Genomic DNA, 26,045 nt, shown 5'->3' with positions numbered 1-26,045 from the left:
AACTGTATGCCTTTAAACGCAATGCACTCAACCAAGCTGGCACTCACTTCTCATTGGTTATTTCATTTGCTTCAAAATACTGCTCAATTAGACCACAAGACATAGGAGCAGAATTAGTATACATGAACCAGTTATCAATGAGCAATCAAATGCATCTCTTTCTGATGTAGCTGCCCATTTCTGCTTTATTTTTATTCATGATCATTATCACACTATGAACCCACAAATTTGTCTGTTTTCTACCTTTTTAAAAAAAATTCAACCATCTCCTTTTTCAAAGACAAATTGATGTGCTGATTTTTTTTTTTAAAAAAACTTAAACATCTCGCTGTGCTTCAGCAGGTAGGTCATCATCTTGGGTTCATTAAAAAAAACATCACCACTGTTATGTTTTGTAACTCCAAAACATTAAATTAATTGGAAGGAAAACAGAGTCCAAAATGTGAGTCTAACTTCATTGAACATTTCCAGCATTTTCTGCTTCGATAATAATTATACCCCAGCTGGAGGATATCACAGACTAGCTGGTACACTGCTCTAGTTAAACATACAATTGGCCATGTTTCATTTTTAAAAATATAATTTGGAACATAAATTTTACATAATGAATATGATATCCTTAGAACATACTAATAGAAAAGGGCTGAAATTAATTCCAAAGCATTCATGCAGACTGTTCCATAAAAGAATTGTCATTAATATCTTGGATTATCCTTATCTCATCTATCACATACATTCCCTATGTTCTTCTCATTCTTCCCCCCCCCACCCCCACACCACGTTGTTTTCTCACTTCTGTTCCAATGGAGAATCTGAAATATTAACTCTGTTTCTCCTTCCACCAAAGTCATTTGGACTGTTAAGTGTTACTAGTATTTTCTGGTTTTGTTTCTAAAAACAGCCAGCCAACTAAGGGAGCTGGTTAAGAAATGTTTATAATCTCATGCTTACTAACAATAGTTTGCCCTAATTTACCACAAGGAACAATGAATAAGTTATTTTTTAAATTACTGGCCACTATCTATTATCTGACTGCTGAAAATATTTCCTGTATAATTTTTATATTGCACTTCATTAAACTATGGAACAAAAGATAGACAAGTATTCTTAAAATAAACTGGTTATTTAATTTTGTTTGGGTATCGATCTGCTCTAAGGCAGCCTTGAAGAGGAACCAAACCTTATTTTGAAAGGATACAGTATATTTCCACTGGTTGCTTCCATTGAATGGATTGTCTTTTGAATAGAAAAACAAAAGAAATGAACCAACTTAATGAATACAGAAAGACAATCTATTGAGAGTTTTGGAAAACCTTGTGACCTTTTGCAAATGTCAAAGAGTCAGACACTTCAAGATCAACAGCAGAAGGTTTTTAAAAGAACAGATCATGTGCTAAAATAACCAGAAAACAAAAAGATGCGAAAAGATATATAGAACTGACAAAGTTTCAAAATAAAAGTAAGTATCTTTATCTAGCAGATTTAATTCAAACTAGGATGGTCCGTGAAGATTGTATCATGAAGTATCATACTCAATGTGCAAAAACTCATCTAACAAAAACACATGACTCCGATTCTGTTGTTTTCTTTAACATATTAGTGTATAGAGAAAGAAAAAGATATTCCCACTTAGGAAAACTTTGTCAAACCTCTATAGATGCACAGTGGAAAGTATTCTAACAGGCTACATCTTGGCCTGGATTGGAAACACCAATGACCAGGAACAAAAAGAACACAGAAAGTGGTAGATATGGCCCAATCTATTATAAGCAAAACTCTCCCCACCATTGAGCAAACTTCCAGAGCCTGCCACAAGAATGCACTATCTATCATCAAAGACCCCATCATCCAGGCCATGCTCTCTTCTCACTACTATAATCAAACAGGAGGTACAGGAGCCTTAGCTCCTATACCACCAGTTTCAGGAACAGTTCTTACCCTAGAACCATCATATTCCTGAACCAGTCTGCACAACTCAATTCACCACAACCCTAAACTGATTTCACAAGCTAAACTCACTTTCAAGGACCTTACAACTATTTTTTTAATTTGCACAATTTGTCTTCTTATACATATTGGTTGTTTGTCAGTCTTGCTTTATGTATAGATTTTGATAAAATTCTATTGAATCTTTATTTTCCTGTAAGTGTCATAAGCGAATGAATCTCAAGGTAGTATGCTGTAACATACATGTAACTTTATCATGCATTTTATTTTGACAAAATGTTAGAACTCAAAAGTTATTTAAATTGGCTTAACGTCCAGTTTATTGTGAACTCTGCAGCAATTCACAAAACCACGGATAACATACTTTATTAACATATTCTGTCTTTTCAAGGATTCTCTGTGAACACCCCAAGGTCTTTTTCTTCTTAACCCAACTTTAAAGTGGAAGTTTAGCCTTCATTGCTTTCCTTGTTCTTCAAACAATTCATCGCACAGAAACATATGAATTAATAGGAAATAGGCCCTTGCAGCACCCATAACCTCTGCATTTAATAAGATAGTGACTCACTGATTGTAACCACAATTAAGCATTCCTATCTACTTGAGTAATCTTTCATCCTTATATTTATCAGGAATAACCACTGCCTTAACAATATACAGTTCCTACTGACATTTAAAGAAGAGTTCTGTGAATCACAACCTTCAAAGAAGAAAACAAAATGCCTCATCTGTCTTGAGTGGGCAACCACTTATTTTTAAACACTGAAATTTAGGTCTAGATTTTCCCCCATCCATCATGTCTAGAATCCTCTGGATCTTACCTGTTTTAATCAAATGACCACTTACTGTTCTAAACTACAAGAAATTGAAGCCAAGGCTGTCCATCTTTCCTCATTAAGCAACTCATCTGTTCCAGGTATTCATTCAATAAATACAATTTAGGAAATTAGTAGACTTCCTTAAGGAGGAAAATACTGTATACAGTCCCCCTCACCAATACCTGTGCCTATAAAACTAAACACACACTTCCTTGTGTTTAGGTATTCCTTGTGATAAATTTCCTTGTGATAAATTTCATTGACAATGGATTGCATCCTTCCATGTCCTGAGAATTAATCCATCTCCATCTTCTAGGACTTAAAAACATTGCAGGTCATCTTAATTTTTAAAAGATCTTATTTTATACAGATCTATTCAACTATTTACTGACTTCTACCCATTGTCTTAATAGAGACATGATCAATTTCACAAAAATTATCTAAGTTCTTAAACAATGCGACAGGAAAGAGTGACAATTCATTTCTGGGAGTTAGTGTACATTCAGAAAGGTTTTTTCTGAAGTCCAACTTTTAAAAATATATTAATGTGACTTGAAATACAAGATGTTAAACATGTCAACTCCTTGACACAAGCAAAGTTGGAGTTGAGAATTTAATTTTTGAACACATACACACTATTTATGTGAGTTATGTGTTTTGGCCTTGTGCTGATATCAACTATCAGCAGAAAAAGACCTGTAATCTCTAGGCATGAAAATTGGAATAATAGATTGTTGGGGACAGGGCAATGTAAAGAAAAAAAAACAAAAATGATATCAATTGTAAAGAGACAAAGTCACAAAGGTATAAATATAAAGGGGGAAATTTAAAATAATACCCATTATTCAATGATTTGTACTCCAAGTCAAAAAATGCACACTTAATTCTGAAATGCGAATTTAAAACTTCTTTATCAAGTCTTCAAAAATAATTATTAGGACATAACTATTAGATAATGTTTATGCAGTCAACGATAAGACCATATTAAGTTGTATAGAACAACAAAAGGACACGATTTAGTTAAGCAAGTGAACTGAACTTAAGTCGTCTAACTCTTTTGTTAACTATGGGTAGGAGAGAAAACAAATTTTTGCAATACTTAATTAATTCCTTGTAGAGTTTCTTTGAAAAATAGCACTCTCAATAATGTTATATTTATTAAGATAACACAATATACACATTTGACTGTAGTCAGTAGAAGGTGTAATTTCACATTAGAACCAACAATTAAATCTTGATTTTGATAAGAAACCTAATAGCTCCAAGAACATTCATTATAATGTCACAAGATTTTCTGTTGGCATGATGTGTTCCAGTTTTCATTAACCTGCTAAAATCTGGTCCAGCAGCTGTCTTCACAGCAGGAATTTAACTTGCCTAATTGAGACAAAAAGCAATTTCAAACACATTGTGTTGCAGGCTGCAATATTTCACTGTTCATGTAAAAGGTGTTGGCAGTCTTTTCACCACCTCAGCACTAAGCTTCAGATAGGCACTAGCCTGTAACAGAAAAAGCAGACAAAATTATTTGATTTATTTAGGTATTGAGTATTGATGGTTATTTCTTAAGAGCAGAATTGAAAGTTACATACAGCTACACATTCTTCAAAATTTGCCTATGGTTAAGTGAATAAACTAACATCAGCAGTTTGGGCAGAGTAGCTGCTAACGCTACCACGGTGTGAGGCAAACTGCAGGTATGCATTTCTGCTACAAAGAAAATACTCTGAAAAGTAACTCCTTGTGGCAATCATTTGTCATGCTCATCAATTAAAAAGAAAGCAATTCTGGACACATCTCAAAATGCAATTCCCCTTAGAAAATTCAGCACCATTGATTCACCAATTGACAAGCTATATTAGTTATTAATAGGAGGGCAAAGAATAATGAAAATGTTATAGTCAAATCACTGGCCATCAGTCACCATGAACTCACTTTAAACAAAGATTCAATGGTCTTAGAATTGGGTCCTTGAGACATCTCCAACAGCAACAAAAAATTAACCCTATATACTTTCACCTTAAAGCACTGATAATTCTAATTTCATGCAGCATGTTTTTTTGATTTTCATTCAAATTATTGTTAAAAAGACAAGTTTGACAAGCAGCTAGAAGATAAAATCCTAATCAATTAAACAGTTCAGGTTTGGCCATTAGATAAATACTGTTTTTAACATTTACTCCAGTAGTCAAAAGTTTTGCATTTTCTGAAGTTAACTTTAAATCCTCTCCAAGATAACATATTTGATTAGTACTGTTTCTCTATTATAACTATCCACTACTTATGGAACTTTCTGAAATGGAAATAAAGAGAATTTTCCCCATATGTGTGGAAGGAGAACATTTATCCATTTGGTAATTCAAAGGTATTCTACTTGCAAGCTCAGCAGATAAACAGTTCCAAGTCCAATTTTGTTCCATGGCTGGACAAAAGAACTTTAAAACATCCACACTAAGAAAAATTTAATTCAAAATGCAAACAATAAGCCCCAAAAATGATTTTACACTGTTCAACACTGTGTGCTGAATGGGCAAATATTAATGTTTTTATGCAATCACAGAAATTGTCAATTTACACAATTTATAAAGCTCACAAAGTTGTACATAACATTTCCTCCTTCCTTTGTTCCCAATTTGTCTGAGCCCTATTGTAATAATGTCATGAACCTAGTGGACTAGAACTGAGATGACTACCAGGGTCATTAAGATAAGATTACAGTGTCTACACCCAGGAGAGGGTTGAATACTTTATTTGTTGCATTCTCCATAACCGTGCCATGAGAAAAGCATTTGACACCATGTGGTTCAATGGCCAAGGTACCAAAGTGACAGTGCTCTGTGTTGCTCAGATTGTACTTCACCAAGAAGTTATGCCTCACTAAATGGTTCTCACAACCATGACCAACTCAACTGCAGAGGCCAATCGTAACTTCCAAACATCTTCCAATCAAGAACAGACTGTTCTTCAGGTAGCAAATGCAGTGCATTAACTAGCTAAACAGCCTACATGGGTCCAAATTATATTGAAACATTTATTTTGAAGTCAGTGTAAAAGATGCATATTTACCACAAAAGAAGTGAAAATACACTCCTATTATCAATGACACTCCAATCTTTGGCGTGGACAAGCTCAGAGGACAATCAGCTCCTAATGAGTCAGGAGTCTCATGAAAACAGCAGATTCTTCTAATGAATACAGGGACAATATTGAGTCAAGATTCACAACCAATAGCACACGTGATTTGTGGCGAGGGTTGCATACCACTGCAGACTTCAAAGCCAAACGTAGTGGTGCCACCAACATCACGGCCTCTCTCCCAGATGAGCTCAATCGCTTTTATGTTTGGTTCGATGTCGTTAACTCTGAGCCTCCGAGGAAAGCCACCGTTATAGCCTGAAACCTTGTCATCTCTGAGGCTAAGGTACGCAGATGTTTCCAATGAGTGGACAGTCGCAAGACTGCGGGACCGGACAGCATCCCAGGGCGAGTACTCAGGATGTGCGCAGCACAACTGGCAGGTGTATTTACTGACATTTTTAATCTCTCCCTCTCCCAGTGTAGAGTGCCCTACTGCTTCAAATTATCCATCATTGTCTCTGTATCAAAAAAGACCAAAGTAACATGCCTGAACGACTGGTATCCTGTCACACTTACCTCAATAATAAGAAAAAATGTTGTGAGAGGCTGGTCAAGGACTACATCTGCAGCATGCTGCCACCCAAACTGGACCCCCTACGATTCACCTACCGACACAACCGATCGACAAGACAATGCAATAGCTACTGCTCTACATACCGTCCACATACATCTGGAGAAGAAGGATGCTTATGTGAGAATGCTGTTCTTGGACTATAGTTCAGCATTCAACACCATAATTCCCTCCAGACTCGACAGGAAGCTCAGAGACCTCAGCCGTGACTCTGCCTTGTGTAGCTGGATTCTGGACTTCCTGTCAGATCACTGGCAGGTGGTAAGAGTGGGCTTCCTCACCTCCATCCCTCTGTCTCTCAACATAGGAGCCCCTCAGGGCCGTGTACTAAGTCCCCTCCTTTACTCCCTGTATACCCATGACTGTGTCGCCATCCTCAGCTCTAATCTGCTAATTAAATTTGCTGACAACACTACATTGATTGGCCTAATCTCAAACAATAACGAGGTGGCCTACAGGGAAGAAGTCGTCTCTCTGACACAGTGGTGTCAAGAAAACAACCTCTCCCTCAAAAACAAAGGAGCTGGTTATGGATTACAGGAGGAATGGAGATAGGCAAACCCCTATTGACAACAATGGATCTGGTGTTGAGAGGGTAAACAGCTTTAGCTTCCTTGGCATCTACATCACTGACGACCTCACGTGATCTGTACACACCAGCTGTGTGGTGAAAAAGGCACAACAGCGCTTCTTTCACCTTAGACAGTTGAGAAAGTTTGGTGTGGGCCCCCAAATCCTAAGAACTTTCTACAGGAGCACAACTGAGAACATCCTGACTGGCTGCATCACTGCTTGGTATGGAAACTGTACCTCCCTCAACCACAGGACTCTGCAGAGAGTGGTGCGGACAGCCCAGTGCATCTGTAGTTGTGAACTTCCATGATTCAGGACATTTACAAAGACAGGTGTGAAAAAAAGGCCCAAAGGATCATTGGGGACCTGAGTCACCCCAACCACAATCTATTCCAGCAGCTACCATCCGGGAAATGGTACAGCAGCATAAAAGCCAGGACCAACAGACTCCGGGACAGCTTCTTCCACCAGGCCATCAGACTGACTAACTCAGGCTGATTTGAGTGTATTTCTATGTTACATTGACTGTTCTATTTATTATAAATTATTATAAATTACTATGATTGCACATTTAGACAGAGACATAATGTAAAAATTTTTACTCATGTTATGTGAAAGATGTAAGAAATAAAGTCAATTCAATGAACACAAACAAAATGCTGGAAGAACTCAGCAGGCCAGGCAACAACTATGGAAAAGAGTACAGCCGATGTTTTGGGTTGAGACTCTTCTGCAAGACTGGAGAAAAAAAGATGAGGAGTAGATTCAAAAGATGGGGTAAGGGGAGGAAGAAACACAAGATGATAGGTGAAACTGGGAGGGGGAGGTGTGAAGTAAAGAGTTGGGAAGTAGATTGGTGAATTCTGACTGAACTGTGAAAAACAATCACCAATCAATGCTCACATACCCCTAGGATAGCATACAGTACAATGCAAAAGTCTTAGACACATTTGGATAGCTAGGACATGTTAATAGTAGCTCTATGTATTGCTGCCACAAAAAAAATGGCATATGTGAGTGATGATAATCTGGATTCTGATACGGGTTTTTTTTGTGGACTGAGAGTGGGAAAGGGGCAGGGAGAAGGGAATCATGGTTGGAAAAAGGGGAAGGCAGAGGGAAGAACCAGAGAGACATTCTGTAATGATCAATAAACTAATTGTTTGGACCCAAATGACCTTGCCTGGTGTCTCAGGGCTGGGTCTATCTGCATCTGTGCCACCATCCCCCCCACCCACCTCTGGCACTCTTTATCTGCCATCTGTGCCACAACCCTCCAGTGGCGCTCCACCCTCACCATTCCCAACAGTGCTTGCTCCCGCCAGATTTACAAACTCACTCTCCGCTTCACATTGACAAATACAGTACTATGTATATATACACACACATCTACACATACCCAAGACTTTTGCACATTACTGTAGTTCAAAAGCAATATGCTGCTGCACAATATGACCACTTTCCAGAGCCATAAGGATTTACACAACTTTGGAAAGTGGGTGTACCTACACCTCGGACCGCAGCGGTTCAAGAAGGCAGCTCACCACCACCTTCTCAAGGGCAACTAGGGATGGGCAATAAATGCTGGCTTAGTTGGTGACGCCCACATTCCATAAGTGAATAAAAAAAAACTAATGATTTGTGAAATGAACAGATCATCAAACTAAACCTACAATCTTTCAAATGTCTTAATCTAAGAAAATTAACCTTGTTTACACTCAAATCAGTGCAAATTAATTAGCCTGATGGCCTAGTGGAATAAGCTGTCCCAGAGCCCATTGGTCCTGGCTTTTATGCTGCGGTACTGTTTCCCGGATGGTAGCAGCTGGAATAGATTGTGGTTGGGGTGACTCGGATCCCGAATGATCCTTCGGGCCCTTTTTTCACAGCTGTCTTTGTAAATGTCCTGAATTGTTAATCAATCTATTATTTGTCATTATCAAAGCAGCATATGCCTTTAGTCAGAAGTCGCAAACGTCTGTATACTGTATCAATGGTATTCCTTAGGCTTTGAGTATTACTCACTGTTTTGTTATGGAAGTCTAGAGATGAATGTATCCTGATGATAACAATCAATATTTGACATTTCAGTGATGCTTAACTCAACAAGGACGTCATGAAGAAAGCACAAGGACATCCATTTTCTATTTCAAGCATAGTATTACTGTATAGTCAAACCTGACAGACCCAGCACCTTGTGCGCTCCAGAGCTAGATAGAGATCACCTTATGTAGTCTCACTGATAGAGATGAACTTGGCACAGAAATTATGTCTATAGGACCTTTTAACATTCCATGTTTCTTGATTTGATCACAGTCCAGAAGGCCATTTGGCTCCATACAAGAGCAATCCAACCTATTTCTTTCAGCTACATGTTCCATAGACATCCACCACACTGCCCCCCCCCCCACCACAGTCAGTCATGTTCATTCCCCAAACTCTGGTTCTCAATCATTCCACTAACAGAAACATTTTATCTCCATCTAGTTTTTACTTTTCAGAACCCCTTAAAACTGCTTCAGTTCAATCTCAGAATTTCCAGTCTCTATTCATAAATGAAACCCATCATCTCCAGAATCATTTTAGTAAATCCTTTCTGTCTTTACCATCTTCCATAAACTGTGGAACCCAGAACTGGACGCAATACTCCAGTTTTACTTGAACTCGTTTTATATAGGTTCATCAAGACTTCCTCGCTCTTGAGATCTGAGCCTCTATTTGTTAAATACCAGCATACCATATGGTTTTTAACCACTTTTTCAAAATTCTCTGTCCCTTTCAAATCAACTGTGCAAACTGACCCCAGATTTTTGTTCTGGAAATGCTTTTAGAATAGTCTTCTAGTTTACATTTTGTTTTCTCATTCTTCTTGTCAGTGTATCACTGCATTTCTCAGCATTAAATTTCATCTGCCTGATCTATATAGAAATGCACAAAATAATTAGCTAGATTTCTCTGAAGTTTAAATGAGATATGCAATACTAAAAACACTACAGTACTATGTTAAGTATTGAGATTTTGTTGGCACTGATTAAGTGGAGGAAATAAATATTAAAAAGCTCTAACTAAAATGCACCATACCTCTGGACTGTCTGGATGAGATACAACAATAGGTTGGCCTTTATCTGACATTTCTCTTATATTTATATGTAGTGGAATATCACCTGAAAAAAAGATAAATCAGTTTTATTTTCTAGACATGATGAAACATAATTCTTAAGACAAAATAACGTTATCTTGTATGGTAAGAAATCAGATGCAAGATCATAACTGCTTTTAGATTCACATTGCGCCTCAATCAACTTAGTATGAAAGATACGTTAATTTTGTACCTAGGACATCTAACTGAAGCTTTGCTGCCAGCTCTTTTGCTCCTTCAGCCCCAAATATGTGAGTCTCATGTTTGCACTTGGGACATTGGAAAACACTCATGTTTTGAACAATACCGAGAACCTGTTAAAAGAAAGAGGTGCTAAGTTTTAGAGATGTTGAAGTTCTAATTTATGTATATTCATTTATCAAAAGGGTATGGTATTGGATAGACACAAAGCTAAACTTGATCAACTGATCATCTGCAGCCACAATACACTTCAGTGATTACTGTTCTGATTGTGGAGAATTTGTTTGTACATCAGCAGGTTCACTATTGATACATAATTGATGATTCAAGACTGCAGTAATTTTCCATTTATATTTAGCACATGCTTGTTGCTTTATGTGGATTTGTGACCATAATGTATTGTATAAGCAACACACATCAAAGTTGCTGGTGAACGCAGCAGGCCAGGCAGCATCTGTAGGAAGAGGTGCAGTCGATGTTTCAGGCCGAGACCCTTCGTCAGGACTACATTGTATTGTATAACTTTAGTTCCAAGCCAATTTACTATCTTTCTCTAAAAAAAATTTCCTCCCACTTTTCAGAAGGGAACATTAAAAACATTTAAAAAACAGAATTAATTGGACACAGTTTGGACTGCAATTGTCCAAAAAATAATCCTGGCTCTAAAAGTGGATTTACTTAATTCTGGAACAAAAATTCTCTTTGATAAATGAAGACAATTGTTTAGGATTCAAACTCATTATGGATTCATGGGATAAAGGGCCTCTGTGTCTGTGGTTAGGATTCCATGTTGAAATAAATTTGTGTCACTTCAATACCAACCCTGGTTCTTAATACTGTCTTAATATTCTGTTTCCCAAATCCACCCACTCTTCTGACCTCAATTGTTATGAATTCACAAATGTTTTGGTCTCCAAGTTGAGACTCCATACGCAACAGCTGCCACTACTTCCTTAGGTTCTCCCAGAGACCTTCCCACTCATACATTAATTATCCAATTATGAAGCATCTGCTCACAAAGTCAAATGTCCTCTAAATTCACTGCTTAATATTTTAATTTTTTAGTCATACAGTACCTCTTTTCACCTTTATTCTAACAGATTTAATTAATACTTTCTTCCTTAGGGATTGGCATTCTCTTTTCACCCCAACCTACATCATCACAAAACTCAACATCAATCCATCCAGATTCACCAACTGTTGCCCAATCTTTGCAAAACTTGCGAAGTATTGCTGTTTCACAGTTCTTTCATCCACTTGGTTAAAATTCCTTACTCATGGCAATCCTGCTTCTGTCCTAGTCAAAACACTGGTCAAAATTGCAAACTTCATTCCTGGGGATGTCTCTCATAACCAAGGTATGTTGCCCATTTTTGATCTTTTTTAAACCCACTGAGACTTTGAAGAAGAGACAAGATGCCATCCTTCTCCATCAAGTACTTATTTAACTTCTGAGAATAACCTTGAATTATAACTCTACCACCCCCCCCAATCCAACTGTGGTGAAAACATCACTAGCAATCTTATTTTCATATTTCACTGGCAACTCCAATTCCCTTCAAGTTTGTTCAATAAAGATTTATCAATTATATGCTATTTCCTGATCATCTAGAGATACAAGGAGTCAACAGAAACTCTTTATTCATAGATAACCAGTATTCCAATTTGGTCTCTTCATAATTATTCCTAATAACATTCTGTTACCGACCATTCTTTTACATGAAGGTAATTTTCCCACAATTTACTCTGAACATCAGAACTAAACTCAACTAGGTTTCAACTCTAACCTAGAGGAAGTCAGCTGTATCTGTGATCCGTACATCCTTGTCAACCAGTTACCTTGGGACCCAGAATGCAAAATCTCCGCATTCTCTTGAACTGAATAGTTTTGGATCCAATATCCGGCTGAAGGCATACTACTAATTCTACAATATTACATCACTAGACTTGAGACAACAATGCTCTAAGCCCTTCTTGTCAACATAACAAACTTCAAAACATCTACCCTTCAAAATATTCAGTAATCTGAACCTTGCTCTACGTTGTACAAGGAGCATTTAATTTTGTGAGCTCTAAATGCCTACGCGCCATCCCTACTTTTGTTGAAGATTTATTGGCTCCCAATCCTTTGGTTGTGAAAGTCTCAAAGTAAATCAAAGTTTGGATTTATTTCTTAGTATTTTCTCAACTTCAAAACAAATTTTGACCATATTTAAAATAAGGCTTTTTAACTTCAATGTCACAATGTAGCATTCTTAGTTATAGAATCATAGAAAAGTACAGCACAGAAACAGGCCCTTCGGCTCATCTAGTCCATGCTGAACTATTTAAACTGCCTACTCCCTGAGACCTGCACTAGGACCATAGCCCTCCATATTCCTACCATCCACGTACCTATCCAAACTTCTCTTAAAATTTGAAATCAAGCTTGCATGCACCACGTGTGCTGGCAGCTCATTCCACACTCTCACGATCTTCTGAATGAAGAAGTTTCCCCTCATGTTCCCCTTAAATTTTTAACCTTTCACCCTTAACACATGAACACTGGTTGTAGTCCCACCCAACCTCAGTGGAAAAAGACTGCATTTACCCTATCTACAACTTTCATAATTTTGTATATTTCTATCAAATCTCCTCTCAGTCTTCTACATTCTAAAGAATAAAGTCCTAAGCTATTCAATCTTTCCTTGTAACTCAGGTCCTCCAGACCCAGCAAATTACTTGTAAATTTTCTCTGTACTCTTTGAACCTTTTTTTTCTTTCCTATAGATAGCAGACCAAAACTGCACCAATACCAATACTCCAAATTAGGCCTCACCATGTCTTATACAACTTCTTATACAACGATCATCTGCAAATTTGCTGATCCAGTTAACCACATTATCATCCAGATCGTTGATGTAAATGACAAACAACAATGGACTCAACACTCCACTGAGTCCCTGTGGCACGCTACTAATCACTAGAAAATAATAGTACTGTATTTTTTTTCTCTTTGAAGGATCCAGAAAAACTTACTTTAATTTATAAAGTTAATACAACGCCCAAATACCAACATATGATGCAGGCATGAACATACACCTCAACAGTATCTGGAAACTGAATCTGAAAATCTATTCAACTCTCCTATTCAGAGATACACATGAAGTGGATAAGTGAAAATATCATACTGTTACACTTTTCTCACACTAAGACATAGATTATCTACTGTCATGTGTGACGCCAAGCAGAGCTACCGGATGGATGATGCTAATGAGAGAGATAACGGAAGACAATGGAGAAACATTCAAAATGCTAATAAGAGAGAAGAGAGAGATTAACGAGAAAGAAACACAATTCAGATATTGACAGACCGTTTGCTTTGAACCTGAACTGTTTGAAGTTTGATGGACAGGTGATACCCCAGCAGGGAGATAAAAAGAGCAGGTTTGCTAAGGCACGACACACCAGAGACCCTGGAAAAGAGCAGTGTGCCCCCACGAGTTGGTGAGAGTTTGGAGGACCGGTTCGCAGGAATCTGTCAGAGGCTCACAGGGTGTAAAGGTACGATCGGTGGGAACCTGGGGTGTGCGTCCGCCCTTGCCTGGGTGCCAGATTCACCGCGGAAGAACGATCGTATCCCGAACGGAGGGGTCACAGTCGGTGACCACAGCGGGATCAGAAAACATCAAAAGGTCTGCCCGAAACCAACTGCATATCTCTCTCTCCCCCCCCCCCCCAACGGTACAACAACAGCGATTACTTCAAACTGCATAAACTGAACTGAACTCTGCTTTACTTAAGACTGATCATTTTACCCCTGGACTGTGATAGAGCTTGGTTGATTCCTATTACCCTATTTCTGTGTATATGTGTGTATTATCATTGCTAACCTGTTACATTTATATCCTTGCAATGTGTACTGTATTACTTATTTCTTTGATAAAACTTTATTAGTCCCTAGTAATCACAGACTCCAACGAGCGTTCCATTTCTGCTGGTTTGGCAACCCAGTTACGGGGTACGTAACACTACACATACTCATCCAGTCAGATTCATGTTGAATTATAAACAAGAGGAAATCTGCAGATGCTGGACATCCAAGCAACACACACAAAGTGCTGGAGGAACTCAGCAGGCCAGGCAGCATCCATGGAAAAGAGTACAGTCAACATTTCGGGCTCAGACCCTACAGCAGGACTGGCCTGCCGAATTCCTCCAGCATTTTGTGCATGTTGAATTATATGCAGCTTCTATATCACATCTTATTGATGTGATTCAGAGCCCAAAGCAAGCTTACCATGATGCAGCTCTACTTGGAATAATAATTCTACAATTTAAACAGTTAAAGATATCGCCATCCTACATAGTTTGTTTCATTTCATTTGAGTTGGATTTTTCAATTTTGTATCTATTAATGTAACTATCTTAAATAGATACAACTGTTGTTTTGTTGAATAAGCTTACAGTCATATGGGCAGCATACTGGAATGGCACAGCATTACTGACCAGAGTTTCAAACCCAATCTCAGGTGCTGCCTGTTTGTACTTTGCACTTCCTCCCAGTGACCATGTGAGTTTTTTGCCACATCCAAAAAAATAGAGATTGATAGGTTAATTTGTCGCTGTAAACATGTACGCGAGTGGCTGAATCTGGAGGGAACTGTAAGAAGTTAGTACTAACTAGGCAGGCTGATGGGCTAGTTACCTCGCTGTATGCCTCAAAACGGTTGGAAGTCCTACACAAATTTGAGGAACCCAGCAGGTGCTTCCCACATAATCCACTGCTAGTTTCAAATTATAACCTTGGATAAAATTTTAAAGCTGCTTTTCTTCTTTCTACTATTAGCCACACAATTGCACAGAAAAATACTCTTGAACTGTATGTTGCAATCTCCAATAACGACTAAAATGTTGTAACATTTACAGTAGTGGATTACCCATGGCATTACATTGCCAATCCAGAATTAGTTCCAGTTCAAGAAGTTTACAGGAGTTACAATTCAAGGTCATAAGTAAATTAAGTTTCCCTCAGACATAGGCTGCATAGAGTCAGACATTAAATTGTAACTGCAGATCATTATCAAATAATTGCTACATCTGCGCTGACAAGATTAAGATGGGTTACAATGTCCCAACTAGCTGTGTCCTCATTCTTTGTGTCCCAGCTTACAGTATATATCAGGAATTAGTTGCTTATAAAAAGTCCTTTACAGTTTCTAAGCTGCTATGGAATTGTGCATCATTCAGTAGTTAATTTTTCCTTGAAGAGAAGAAATATAGAAAATTGGTAGAAAAAGAAACTATAACAAAATTTGACTTATTCAATTTCATACCAATTGCCTTATCCAGTGAAAGTTTTAGTCCATCAAGTCTCTGTAGTTATTTTCTCTACACATATGCTGGTTTTCCTTTATTCTACTACTGCTTTCCTACAAATACAGGTCTCCCCCACCACCCGAAGGTAGAGCGTTCCTATGAAACAGTTCATAAGCCAGAAAGTCGTAAAGCGAAGAAGCAATCACCATTTATTTATATGGGAAAAATTTGTGAGCGTACGCAGACCCAAAAATAACCTACCGAATCATGCCAAATAACACATAAAACCTAAAATAACAGTAACATATAATAAAAGCAGGAATGATATGATAAATACACAACCTATATAAAGTAGAAATACTTCTCTACAATCTTTGCCTGCACTGTTCTCCGTAGCGAAAGTCTCATGCAAGCGCTCTTGGCAGAAACACGGCGCAAGCACTCTCCAGTAACCTTTAAGCTATGAAGCTGCCAAATCATACCAAATAACGCATAAAAATACACAGCCTATATAAAGTAGAAATAATGTATGTACAGTGTAGTATTACTTACGGGAATCAGGAAGACAGCGCCAAGCACACTGATGATGGCGTGTTAGGCTGAATCGGAGGTTGGGGTGGTGCAGTGGTCCCCACCCTCCGGGCAGCGAACCAATACCGATCCGCGAAGCATGCAGGGGTGCAGCGGTAGCCGGGAGGCACCCAGTACGTCTTTAAGAAAAAAGCCGAAATAAACAAGCTAATTAATTAGGTGCTGCCCAGCACGTAAATGTCGGCCCAGATCAGAGGCGACACACCAGCAATTGCCTCTGACCTGGGCCAACATTTACGTGCTGGGTGACACCTAATTAATTAGCTTGTTTATTTCGGCTTTTTTCTTAAAGACGTTCTGGGTGCCTCCCGGCTACCGCTGCATTCTTCATGGATCGGTATCTGTCCGCGGCCCAGGGGTTGGGGTGTCAGGGCACTGGGGTGTCAACAGGGCAGGCAGGTCAACTTCTTCTATGTCTGCCTGCCTCGATGTCGAAGGTCGAGGTTTGTCATCTGCTGTGGCTGATGTGGAAGGCTTGAAAAACGACAGTATGCTTGCCTGCTAGCCTCGCGCATTTGTCTATCATACAGTTCTTTGTAAGCACTCAAACCATCCTGCAAATATACCCTAAACCAACGTACTCTTTCAAAATTAAAGTTGTACTTTATCATTGCAGTGAAAATCTCATGCAGTTGCTTCACGTGTTCAGTTCCTGGACGACTTCACTTTCGGTCCGTTCGCTACTACATTCGGTTTCGATTGTTATCCTTTCCTCTTCCAATTGCATCAGCTCTTCATCTATCAGTTCTTGGTCATGGGATGCCAAACCTCTTCAACATCATCTTTGTCAACTTCCACAAGCCAAACTCACTTTGTCCTTACTTCATTCACCACGATCGAAACGCTTAATTATGTCTAGCTTTACGCTAAGTGTAACACCCTTACGAGCTGTTTTAGGCTTTTCCGATACCTTAGAACTCATCTTGCTAACGGCTGCTCACAGGCACGTGTTTAAGCAATGCCGGCTAGAATGCCATTCCGAATCCGGGGGACAGCAGCTGCTTGGGGCGTGTGCTACTTTTTTCTCGCACACTGCTTTTTTCATAAGTGAAAACACCTCCTGTTAGCGAAAACAGGGAACTAATGTAGGTCTTTCATAACAGTGAGGTTTCATAAAGCGAATGTTCGAAAAGTGGGGGACACCTGTAACTTAGATAGCAAAATGAAAAAAAATCCATGGATTCCATTTGAAAAATTATTCATATCAGAGAATCCCATTTCTAAATACTTTCTCTGCAAACAAATTTTTTTGCAATTAGAAGGTAGAAAGTCCTTCATAACCCAAATTCAACAATGCTATTTTTAGCTGCTACAGAAATTAAATATCATGCAACAATATGAATAAAATTATGTATTCCCAATACAGTTTTAATCATGAACCTAAAACAAGACATATTTTCGATAAATTGTACTTACAGGAACACTAACTTTCTGAAACATCTTTGCTGCTCGCTGTGCATCCAACAAAGCAATGTCCTGGGGAGTAGAAACAATAACAGCTCCTAAAGGCAAGTACAGTAAATTCCATTAGAGTGCCATCTTTCTGAAGTTACAGTGCCTTGTAGAAATATTCAGTCCCCAACCATATGTTCACATAAATGGGCATTACAACCAGGGATTTTGATTAATTTAACTGAAATTTTATTTGTAGATCACATGCTCTCCTTTTCACAGCAGATTCCAAAAAGGGTAAAATAGTGAAGCATGAAAAACTAAAAATTCAAAAACTGAAATGTCAGCAGGTCAAAAGTATTCATCCCCCATTCCCCAGTACTGTACTTAGTTGAACCGCCTCTTATAGCTATTACGGCCAGTAGTCTTTTTGGAAAAGACTCTATTAGCTTTGCACAACGTGATGGAGCAAAATTTGCCCACTCCTCCTTCCAAAATTGCTCAAGCTGTGCCAGGTTAGTCGGGGAGTGGCAGTGGACAGAAATCTTGAAGTCTTGCCAGAGATGTTCGAACGTGTTAAGGTCAGGGCTCTTACTGGCCACTCTTCTTTTTCTTCTTCATTTGAAGCCACTCCATGGTTGCTCTGGCAGTGTGTCATTGTCCTGTTGAAAGGCAAACTATCTCCACAGTTTAAGCTTTCAAAGAGAGGCTGGCAGGTTTTTATCCCGGATTTCTCTGTATTTAGCAACATTCATTTTCCCATCAATCATGACCAGATTTCCAGCACCATACTTTATAGTTGGGTTGGTTTTCCCGGCTGATGTGCAGTATAAGATTTACATCTCACATACTGCTAAAAAAAAACATATCCTTGCCCATCAAGATTTTCCAGTGTCACTTAGAAGATATTGTAAAGATCTGGAAGAAATTCCTGTGGTCGGATGAGGCTAAAGTGGAACTTTTTGGTCTCAACACCAAACTGTGCATGTGGCGTAAATCTAAGCAATTTTGAGCAACTTTGCAAGGCGAAATGGGCAAGTTTTGCTCAATCACATTGTGCAAAGCTAATGCAGACTTAACTAAAAAGACTACTGGTTGTCAAGGCTGCAAGAGGTAAGGATAGTGCAAAGGATAGTAGATACTTTTGAACTGCAGACATTTCAGATTTTGAACTGTTATTATTTTTTTTTCATGCTTTACAATTTATCCAAGGAGCATATGATTCACAAATTAAAATCTCAGTTAAATTGATCAAAATCCCTAGTTGTAATACCCATTTATGTGAACAAAGGGTTGAGGGCTGATACTTTTACAAGGCATTATAAATAAAAGCATTTCAGAAACTGCATAAAATGAATTCTCAATTATGAAGTCTCAAGTATGGGCATTTTTAGCAATGTCATGGTTTAAAAAATGCTTCTTTTCTATCTAGTCCAGCTATGTAAAGCTACAGCTGAGTACTTTGAAATTGGCTGAAGATCTTGAATCTGTAGCAATAAAATCTGCTGGAGGAAGTCAGTGGTTTCCCAAGGCAAGGTTTTGACCTGAAGCATCGACAATTCCTCCCTCTCCTCCCCACTATTCCTACTCCCTGATGCTATTTGACTCACTGAGTTTCTCTTGCAGGTTGTTTGCTGTTTTAAATATTTTACTTTATTTTTTAGTCAAGGTAATGATACTGATAAGTCATATTTCAAGCAGTATTTATTGAATAGTAAAAATAAGAAAAAGCTAAAAATACACAAGAGGCCAGGCTAGCATATATGGAAAGAGAAAAGGAGCTGATATTTTATGTTGATAAGCTTCCATTGGAATATGGAAATGTTAGAAATCAAACAGCTGTGAATGGAGTGCCACAGGGGTCAGAGCAGGGCCTGAAAATACTCACGATCTATGTTAATGCTTTGGAAGAGAGGACCAAGCATAGTGTTCTCAGGTTGCTGATAACAGTGAACGGAGTGGAAAAGAAAACTGTGCAGAGGATGCAGAGAGATGTAGACAGGTTAAGTGAGTGGGCAAGGGTCTGGCATATGGAGTACAACACTGGTAAATGTGAGACCAGCCATTTTGGAAGGAAAAATAGACGATCAGATTGTTTTTTTTAAATTGTGAAAGATTGTACCACACTGTTGTGCAAGGGAACTTGGGAGTGATTGTATGTGAATCGCAAAAGGTTGATTCACAGGTGCATTAGGTTCAAAGTTCAAATAAATTTATTATCAAAGTACATTTAAGATGAGCTACAACCTGATTTGTAGCTCAGATTGAGGATGTTGTTGTTGAGTAGCTCGGAGAGCTGGCTTGTTAACTTGCAGACGTTTCATTACCCAGCTAGACAACATCATCAATACAACTTCTAATGAAATGTTGGTGATCGACACCGTTCATCTTTTATGTGTCCTGTGATTAGCACGCACCGCATATGTGTGTGTGTGTGTGTGTGTGTGTATGTATATATATATATATATATACACACACACACACACATACATACACACGCGCGCACACACACACACACACACACACACACACACACACACACACACACACACACAACGACATAACGGTCAACTGGGGACTAACAGCCAGGATAACAATTATCACCTAACCAGATTTTAATGAGCCAATCCCAGATTACATAATCGATAACCCGTAGAAATGGCATACACACACACAAATCACAGGAGACATAAAAATGAACAATGTAGATCACTAACATTTCACTCGAAGTTGCACTGATGATGTTGCCTAGTTGGGTAACGAAATGTCTGCAAGCTAACAAGCCAGCTCGCAGAGCCACTCAACATTATCAAAGTACATATACGCATGTTACCACATACTACCTTGAGATTCAATTTTTTGCAGGCATTTACATGAAAAAAAGAAATTAAAATAGAAACTATGGAAAACCATACATAAACAAAGACTGACGAACAACCAATGTGCAAAACAAGACGAACTATGAAAATTTTAAAAATATAGAAACATAGAAAATAGGTGTAGGAGTAGGCCATTCGGCCCTTCGAGCCTGCACCACCATTCAGTACGATCATGGCTAATCATTCAACTCAGAACCCTGTACCTGCTTTCTCTCCATACCCGCTGATCCCTTTAGCCACAAGGGCCATATCTAACTCCCTCTTAAATATAGCCAATAAACTGGCCTCAACTGTTTCCTGTGGCAGAGAATTCCACAGATTCACCACTGTGTGAAGGAGTTTTTCCTAATCTCGGTCCTAAAAGGCTTCCCCTTTATCCTCCAACTGGGACCCCTCGTTGTGGACTTCCCCAACATCGGGAACAATCTTTCTGCATCTAGCCTGTCCAATCCCTTTAGGATTTTATACGTTTCAATAAGATCCCCCCTCAATCTTCTAAATTCCAACAAGTATATGCCTAGTCGATCCAGTCTTTCATCATATGAAAGTCCTGCCATCCCAGGAATCAATCTGGTGAACCTTCTTTGTACTCCCTCTATGGCAAGAATGTCTCTCCTCAGATTAGGGGACCAAAACTGCACACAATACTCCAGGTGTGGTCTCACCAAGGCCTTGTACAACTGCAAAGAATAAGGAGAACATGAAGATGAGTGTGAGGTCATAAAATCAGTTCAGAGTTGTGGTGAGTGAAAATACCCAGTGGTTCAGGAGCCTTATGGTAAAAGGGTAATAGCCATTCCTGAACCTGGTGGTTTGGGACTTCAGACTTCTGTACCTCCTGCCCAATGGTAGTAGCGAGAAGAGTTCATGGCCTGGATAGTGAGGATGATGGATGCTGGTTTCTTGTGGCAGCGCACATGTAAATATACTCAGTTATGGAGAGGGCTTTGCCCATGATGGACTGGGGCATCCACCACTTTCTGTAGTCATTTCCATTCCTGGTCATTGGTGTTTCCATAAGAGGCCATGATGCAACCAGTTAGGAGACTCGCCACTGTGCATCTATAAAAGTTTGTCAGAGCTTTTGGTAACATGCAGAATCTATGCAAACTTCTAAGTAGAGGAACTGTCGTGCTTTTTTTTTATGATAGCACTTGCATGATGGTCCCTGGACAGATCCTCTGATACATTAATGCCAAGGAATTTAAAGCAACTGACCCTCTTCACCTCCAATCCCTGAATAAAGACTGGCACCTACTAGCCAATAAGTATCTCCTTAATTTTGCTGATGTTGAGAGAGAGGTTGTTGTGGCATCACTCAACCAGATTTTCAATATTCCTCCAATATGCCAATTTGTCATCACCTTTGATTCGGCCAACAGTGGTGTCATCAGCAATCTTAATTATGGCATTGGAGTTGTACTTAACCTCACAGTCACAAGTACTACACAAGTAGAGCAGGAAGCTGAGCTCACAGCCTTTTTGTGCACCTGTACTGATGGTGATTGTGGAGGACATGTTATTGACAATCTGTACTGACTGGGGTCTGCAAGTTAGGAAATCCAGGATCTACTTACACAAAGAGGTATCAATACCCAGATCTTGGAGCTTTGTGATGAGTTTTCAGGAAATGATAGTATTGTGCGCTGAGCTGTAGTCAATGAATAGCTTCCTGATGTATGCATCTTCATTGTCCAGAATTGCAGAACCAATGAAATGGCATCTGCTATTAACTTGTGACAATAAACAAACTGGAGTGAATTCAGGTCGCTCAGGCAGGGGTTGCTATGCTTCATGACCAACCGCTCGAAGCACTTTATCACAGTGCATACAAGTGCTACTGGACAATAGTCATTGGGGAAGGTTACCATGTTCTTCTCGGTTATTACGGCAAAAGCAACGTTGGTCTTCATTACCAGAGGGGTTCTATTTAAGAGCAGGAAGATCATGTGGCAACTGTACAGGGTACTGGTGAGATGGCACCTGGAGTACTGTCAGCAGTTCTGGTCTCCTTACTTGAGGGAAAATATACTGGCTTTGGAGACAGGGCAGAAGAGGTTCACCAGGTTGATTCCTCAGATTTGGGGTTTAGCCTATGAAAGTTGTTTCTGCTGATAAGTAAAACTAGAATTAGGGAACATAGCTTCAAGATTCAGAGGAATATAATTAGCACAGAAATGAGGAGAACCTGTTTTTCTCAGAGAATAGTGAATCTGTGGAATTCCCTGCCCAGGGAAGCAGTAGAGACTACCTCATAAAATACACTTAAGACACAGATATATTTTTTGCATAGCAGGAGAACTTAGGCAGGTAGAGCTGAGCCAACAGCCAGATCAGCCATCTTACTGAATGGCATAGCAGACTTGATGGCCTAAATCCTTCTCCTATTTCTTATATCTTATGTTCTAAAGCAATAATGCTGAAACTGTGAAATACAACACCTTGCAGCTGCAAGAAATTGGAAATAAAGTGAATGCTGAAAGTACAAACAGCACTGTGGAAGGTAAACAGAAGACTTAAAATTACAGGCTTATAAACCTTCATCAGGACTGCCTAGTACTGATGAAACCAGAAAGGCTGGTTCTCTGAAATTTTGGAATTTGCTGTTGAGGCCTGAGGATTACAACCTGTCCAGATGGAAGGTGAAGCACTTTTTCCTCCTGAATTTTGGTTTACTAACCTTTCTCAGCCAATGTTATCATAATTTAGGACCATCGATCTTGGTCTCAATTTCCTTTATTTTATGCACTGGTCCATTTTCCTGCAATATTGATTTCTAACTTTTCCTAGATAAGATGAAAGATTAAAGACTATCGACCCCAAACATCAATTGTTTCGCAGTCCAGAAATGTTGCTTGAGCATTAAACATTTCCAGTAGTTTCTTTATTGTTTCAAATTTGCTTATCAATTGACTGAAAAAGAGATGTGATGACAAAGCAGTTCTTTGTATAGTAGCCAGATCGATGCCAGATCAGGCTGAGATGTTGGGAATCACAGAACAAAGCAGCACAGTGAAGGAAGGTCATGCAATGACACCTGGTCAGTACCAATTGAATTGAATTGACTTTATTACTTACATCCTTCACATACACGAGGAGTAAAACTCTTTACATTACATCCCCATGTAAAAGTAATTTGTAATAAATAGCATGTACAATAGGACCGTCAATATAACTTAGAAAGACAACTCTATCAGTGTGAATTAATCAGTCTGATGGCCTGGTGGAAGAAGCTGTCCCAGAGCCTGATGGTCCTGGCTTTTATGCTGTGGTACAGTTTCCTGGGTGGTAGCAGCTGGAACAGCTTGTGGTTGGGGTGACTTGGGTCCCCACTATTTCTTCTGGCCCTTTTTACACACTTGTCTTTGTAAATGTCCTGAATAGTTGGAAGTTCACATCTATAGATGTGCTGGGCTGTCCGAACCACTCTTTGCAGAGTCCTGCGATTGACATAAGTATAGTTCTCCTACCAGGCAGTGATGCAGCCAGTCAGGATGCTCTCAACTGTGCCCCTGTAGAAAGTTCTTAGGATTCGGGGGCCCACACCAAACTTCTTCAACCATCTGAGGTGAAAGAGGCACTGCTGTGTTTTTTTTTTTAACCACACAGCCAGTATGTACACAGCATGTGAGATATTCAGTGACGTGTATCCTGAGGAACTTAAAGCTGCTCACCCTCTCAACCCGAAATCCATTGATGTCAATAGGGGTTAGCTTGTCTCCTTTCCTCCTGTAATCCACAACCAGCTCCTTTGATTTTGCGACACTGAGGGAGAGGTTGTTTTCTTGACACCACCATGTGAGGGTGATGATTTCTTCTCTGTAAGCTGCCTCGTTATTATTTGAGATTTGGCCAATCAATGGAGTATTGTCAGCAAATTTAATTAGCAGATTGGAGCTGTGGGTGGAAACACAGTCATGGGTATACAGAGAGTAAAGGTGGGGGCTTAGGACACAGACCTGAGGGGCACCTCTGTTGAGGGTCAGAGGAGCAGAGATGAGGGAGCCCACTCTTACCACCTGTCAGCGATCTGACAGGAAGTCCAGGATCCAGCTACCCAAGGCAGATTGAAGGCCGAGGTCTCTGAGCTTCTTGTCGAGCCTGGAGGGAATTCTGATGTTGAATGCGAAACCGTAGTCCGAGAACAGCATTCTCACAGAAGCATCCAGATGTGTAAGGACAGTGTGTAGAGCTGTGACAATTTGTGTCACCTATCGATCAGTTATGTCGGTAGGCGAATTGTAGGGAGTCCAGTGTGGGTGGTAGCATGCTGCAGATGTAGTCCTTGACCAGCCTCTCAAAGCATTTGCTTATTATTGAGGTGAGTGCAACAGGATGCCAGTCGTTCAGACAATTGAGAACATAACTGAGAAAGCCTTACAGCCTTCGGAAATATCCTAATATAAACCATCTCACTAAAACTCAGGGGATGAAACAAGCAAATTTGAATGTTTTGGGAACTAACATCTCTTGCAAAGGATGGTTTGCTAAGTTACAAAAGCTCAAAGAAACATTCTGAAAATCGAGGAACGAAACGGTTGAAGGAATTGTCAAATGGAACTACAAGGAACTTGAATTTAAATAAAGAATTTACAGATGAATAAGGATTTGAACTACAGGGCTGTGTAAATGGCAATAACAAAAAACTTGGCATGTTTGGAAGGTAGAGTATGTGAAGAAATGGGGGGGAGAAAAGGTGCTTTAAGAGATGCAGTTACTTAAGGCCAACTACTGGAAAAGAACTCACCAAAATCAAAACATTGTCAAGTTGATCAAGAGTGGGTAATATTTTAATACAAGCAATGAGTTTGAAAGTTGTGAAAGTAAAGAGTTGTAAAACTGAAGAATTAAGTAATTGTTTTTAAATATATATAAATTTGAGTTGACTGAACTAATTATGATTAATAAAGTATACCTGCCCGCAAAGACATTCTGCAATATGTTTTATAGTGCCCTATATCTAATTGGTAACAGATGAATGTTGCAAGCCAATGAAGACATGGTGGTGTATGGAGACCAGATTGTTAAGTCTCCTACTTTTCTTCTTCCTTGTTGCAGTGCCTCCAAACCAGATGTATGGTACAAAATACAGGAAAGTTTCACATTCAATTGGCTTTAATTTGAATTCAAATTTTAGAAAGTGGCATTGTGAAAGGAACAATTACTTTGATTTACAATTGGGAAAAAATACTAAATTATTGAGACCCAAATTATTGAGGTAAGAAACATGAGCGGCCTTATTTCTGTTACATCAAAATAATTTACTTCATGAACATTTTACATATAAAACTACTCTGCAATATAGAAACCAAGTAAAATCTGATGATACAAAACCACACAGCCAAGCCAAAAGTTTTCTGGAACTGGTATTTTAAATATTTTGTCAGTGTTCCATTGTATGGCTTATAATCATCTGTTTTCCAGAACAGCCAAATTCAGAGGAGAAAACCCAGTTACAAGTAAAGTACAACTTACTCCATGATATAACAATGATAATT

General features: G+C 39.1%; 1 protein-coding gene across 2 annotated transcripts in view; it reads right to left on the bottom strand.

Moving 5' to 3' along the window:
* Window positions 1–864: 864 nt before the first annotated feature.
* nubpl (nucleotide binding protein-like) overlaps window positions 865–26,045 on the bottom strand; it is a 47,640-nt gene continuing 22,459 nt past the window's right edge. For both annotated transcript variants that reach the window (XM_072267313.1, XM_072267317.1), the window contains 4 exons: window positions 17,693–17,778; window positions 10,380–10,500; window positions 10,129–10,211; window positions 865–4,265 (listed from right to left, as the gene is read on the bottom strand). In XM_072267313.1, coding sequence (XP_072123414.1) covers window positions 4,203–4,265; window positions 10,129–10,211; window positions 10,380–10,500; window positions 17,693–17,778 — 353 coding nt within the window. In that variant the 3' untranslated portion in view covers window positions 865–4,202. The remainder of the gene's footprint in view (window positions 4,266–10,128; window positions 10,212–10,379; window positions 10,501–17,692; window positions 17,779–26,045) is intronic.

Source organism: Mobula birostris, chromosome 1 (genome assembly GCF_030028105.1).
Source record: "Mobula birostris isolate sMobBir1 chromosome 1, sMobBir1.hap1, whole genome shotgun sequence".
NCBI classification, from domain to species: Eukaryota; Metazoa; Chordata; class Chondrichthyes; order Myliobatiformes; family Myliobatidae; genus Mobula; species Mobula birostris.
The sequence above is the reverse complement of the archived record's forward strand: the minus strand, read 5'-3'. Positions and strand labels throughout refer to the sequence as shown.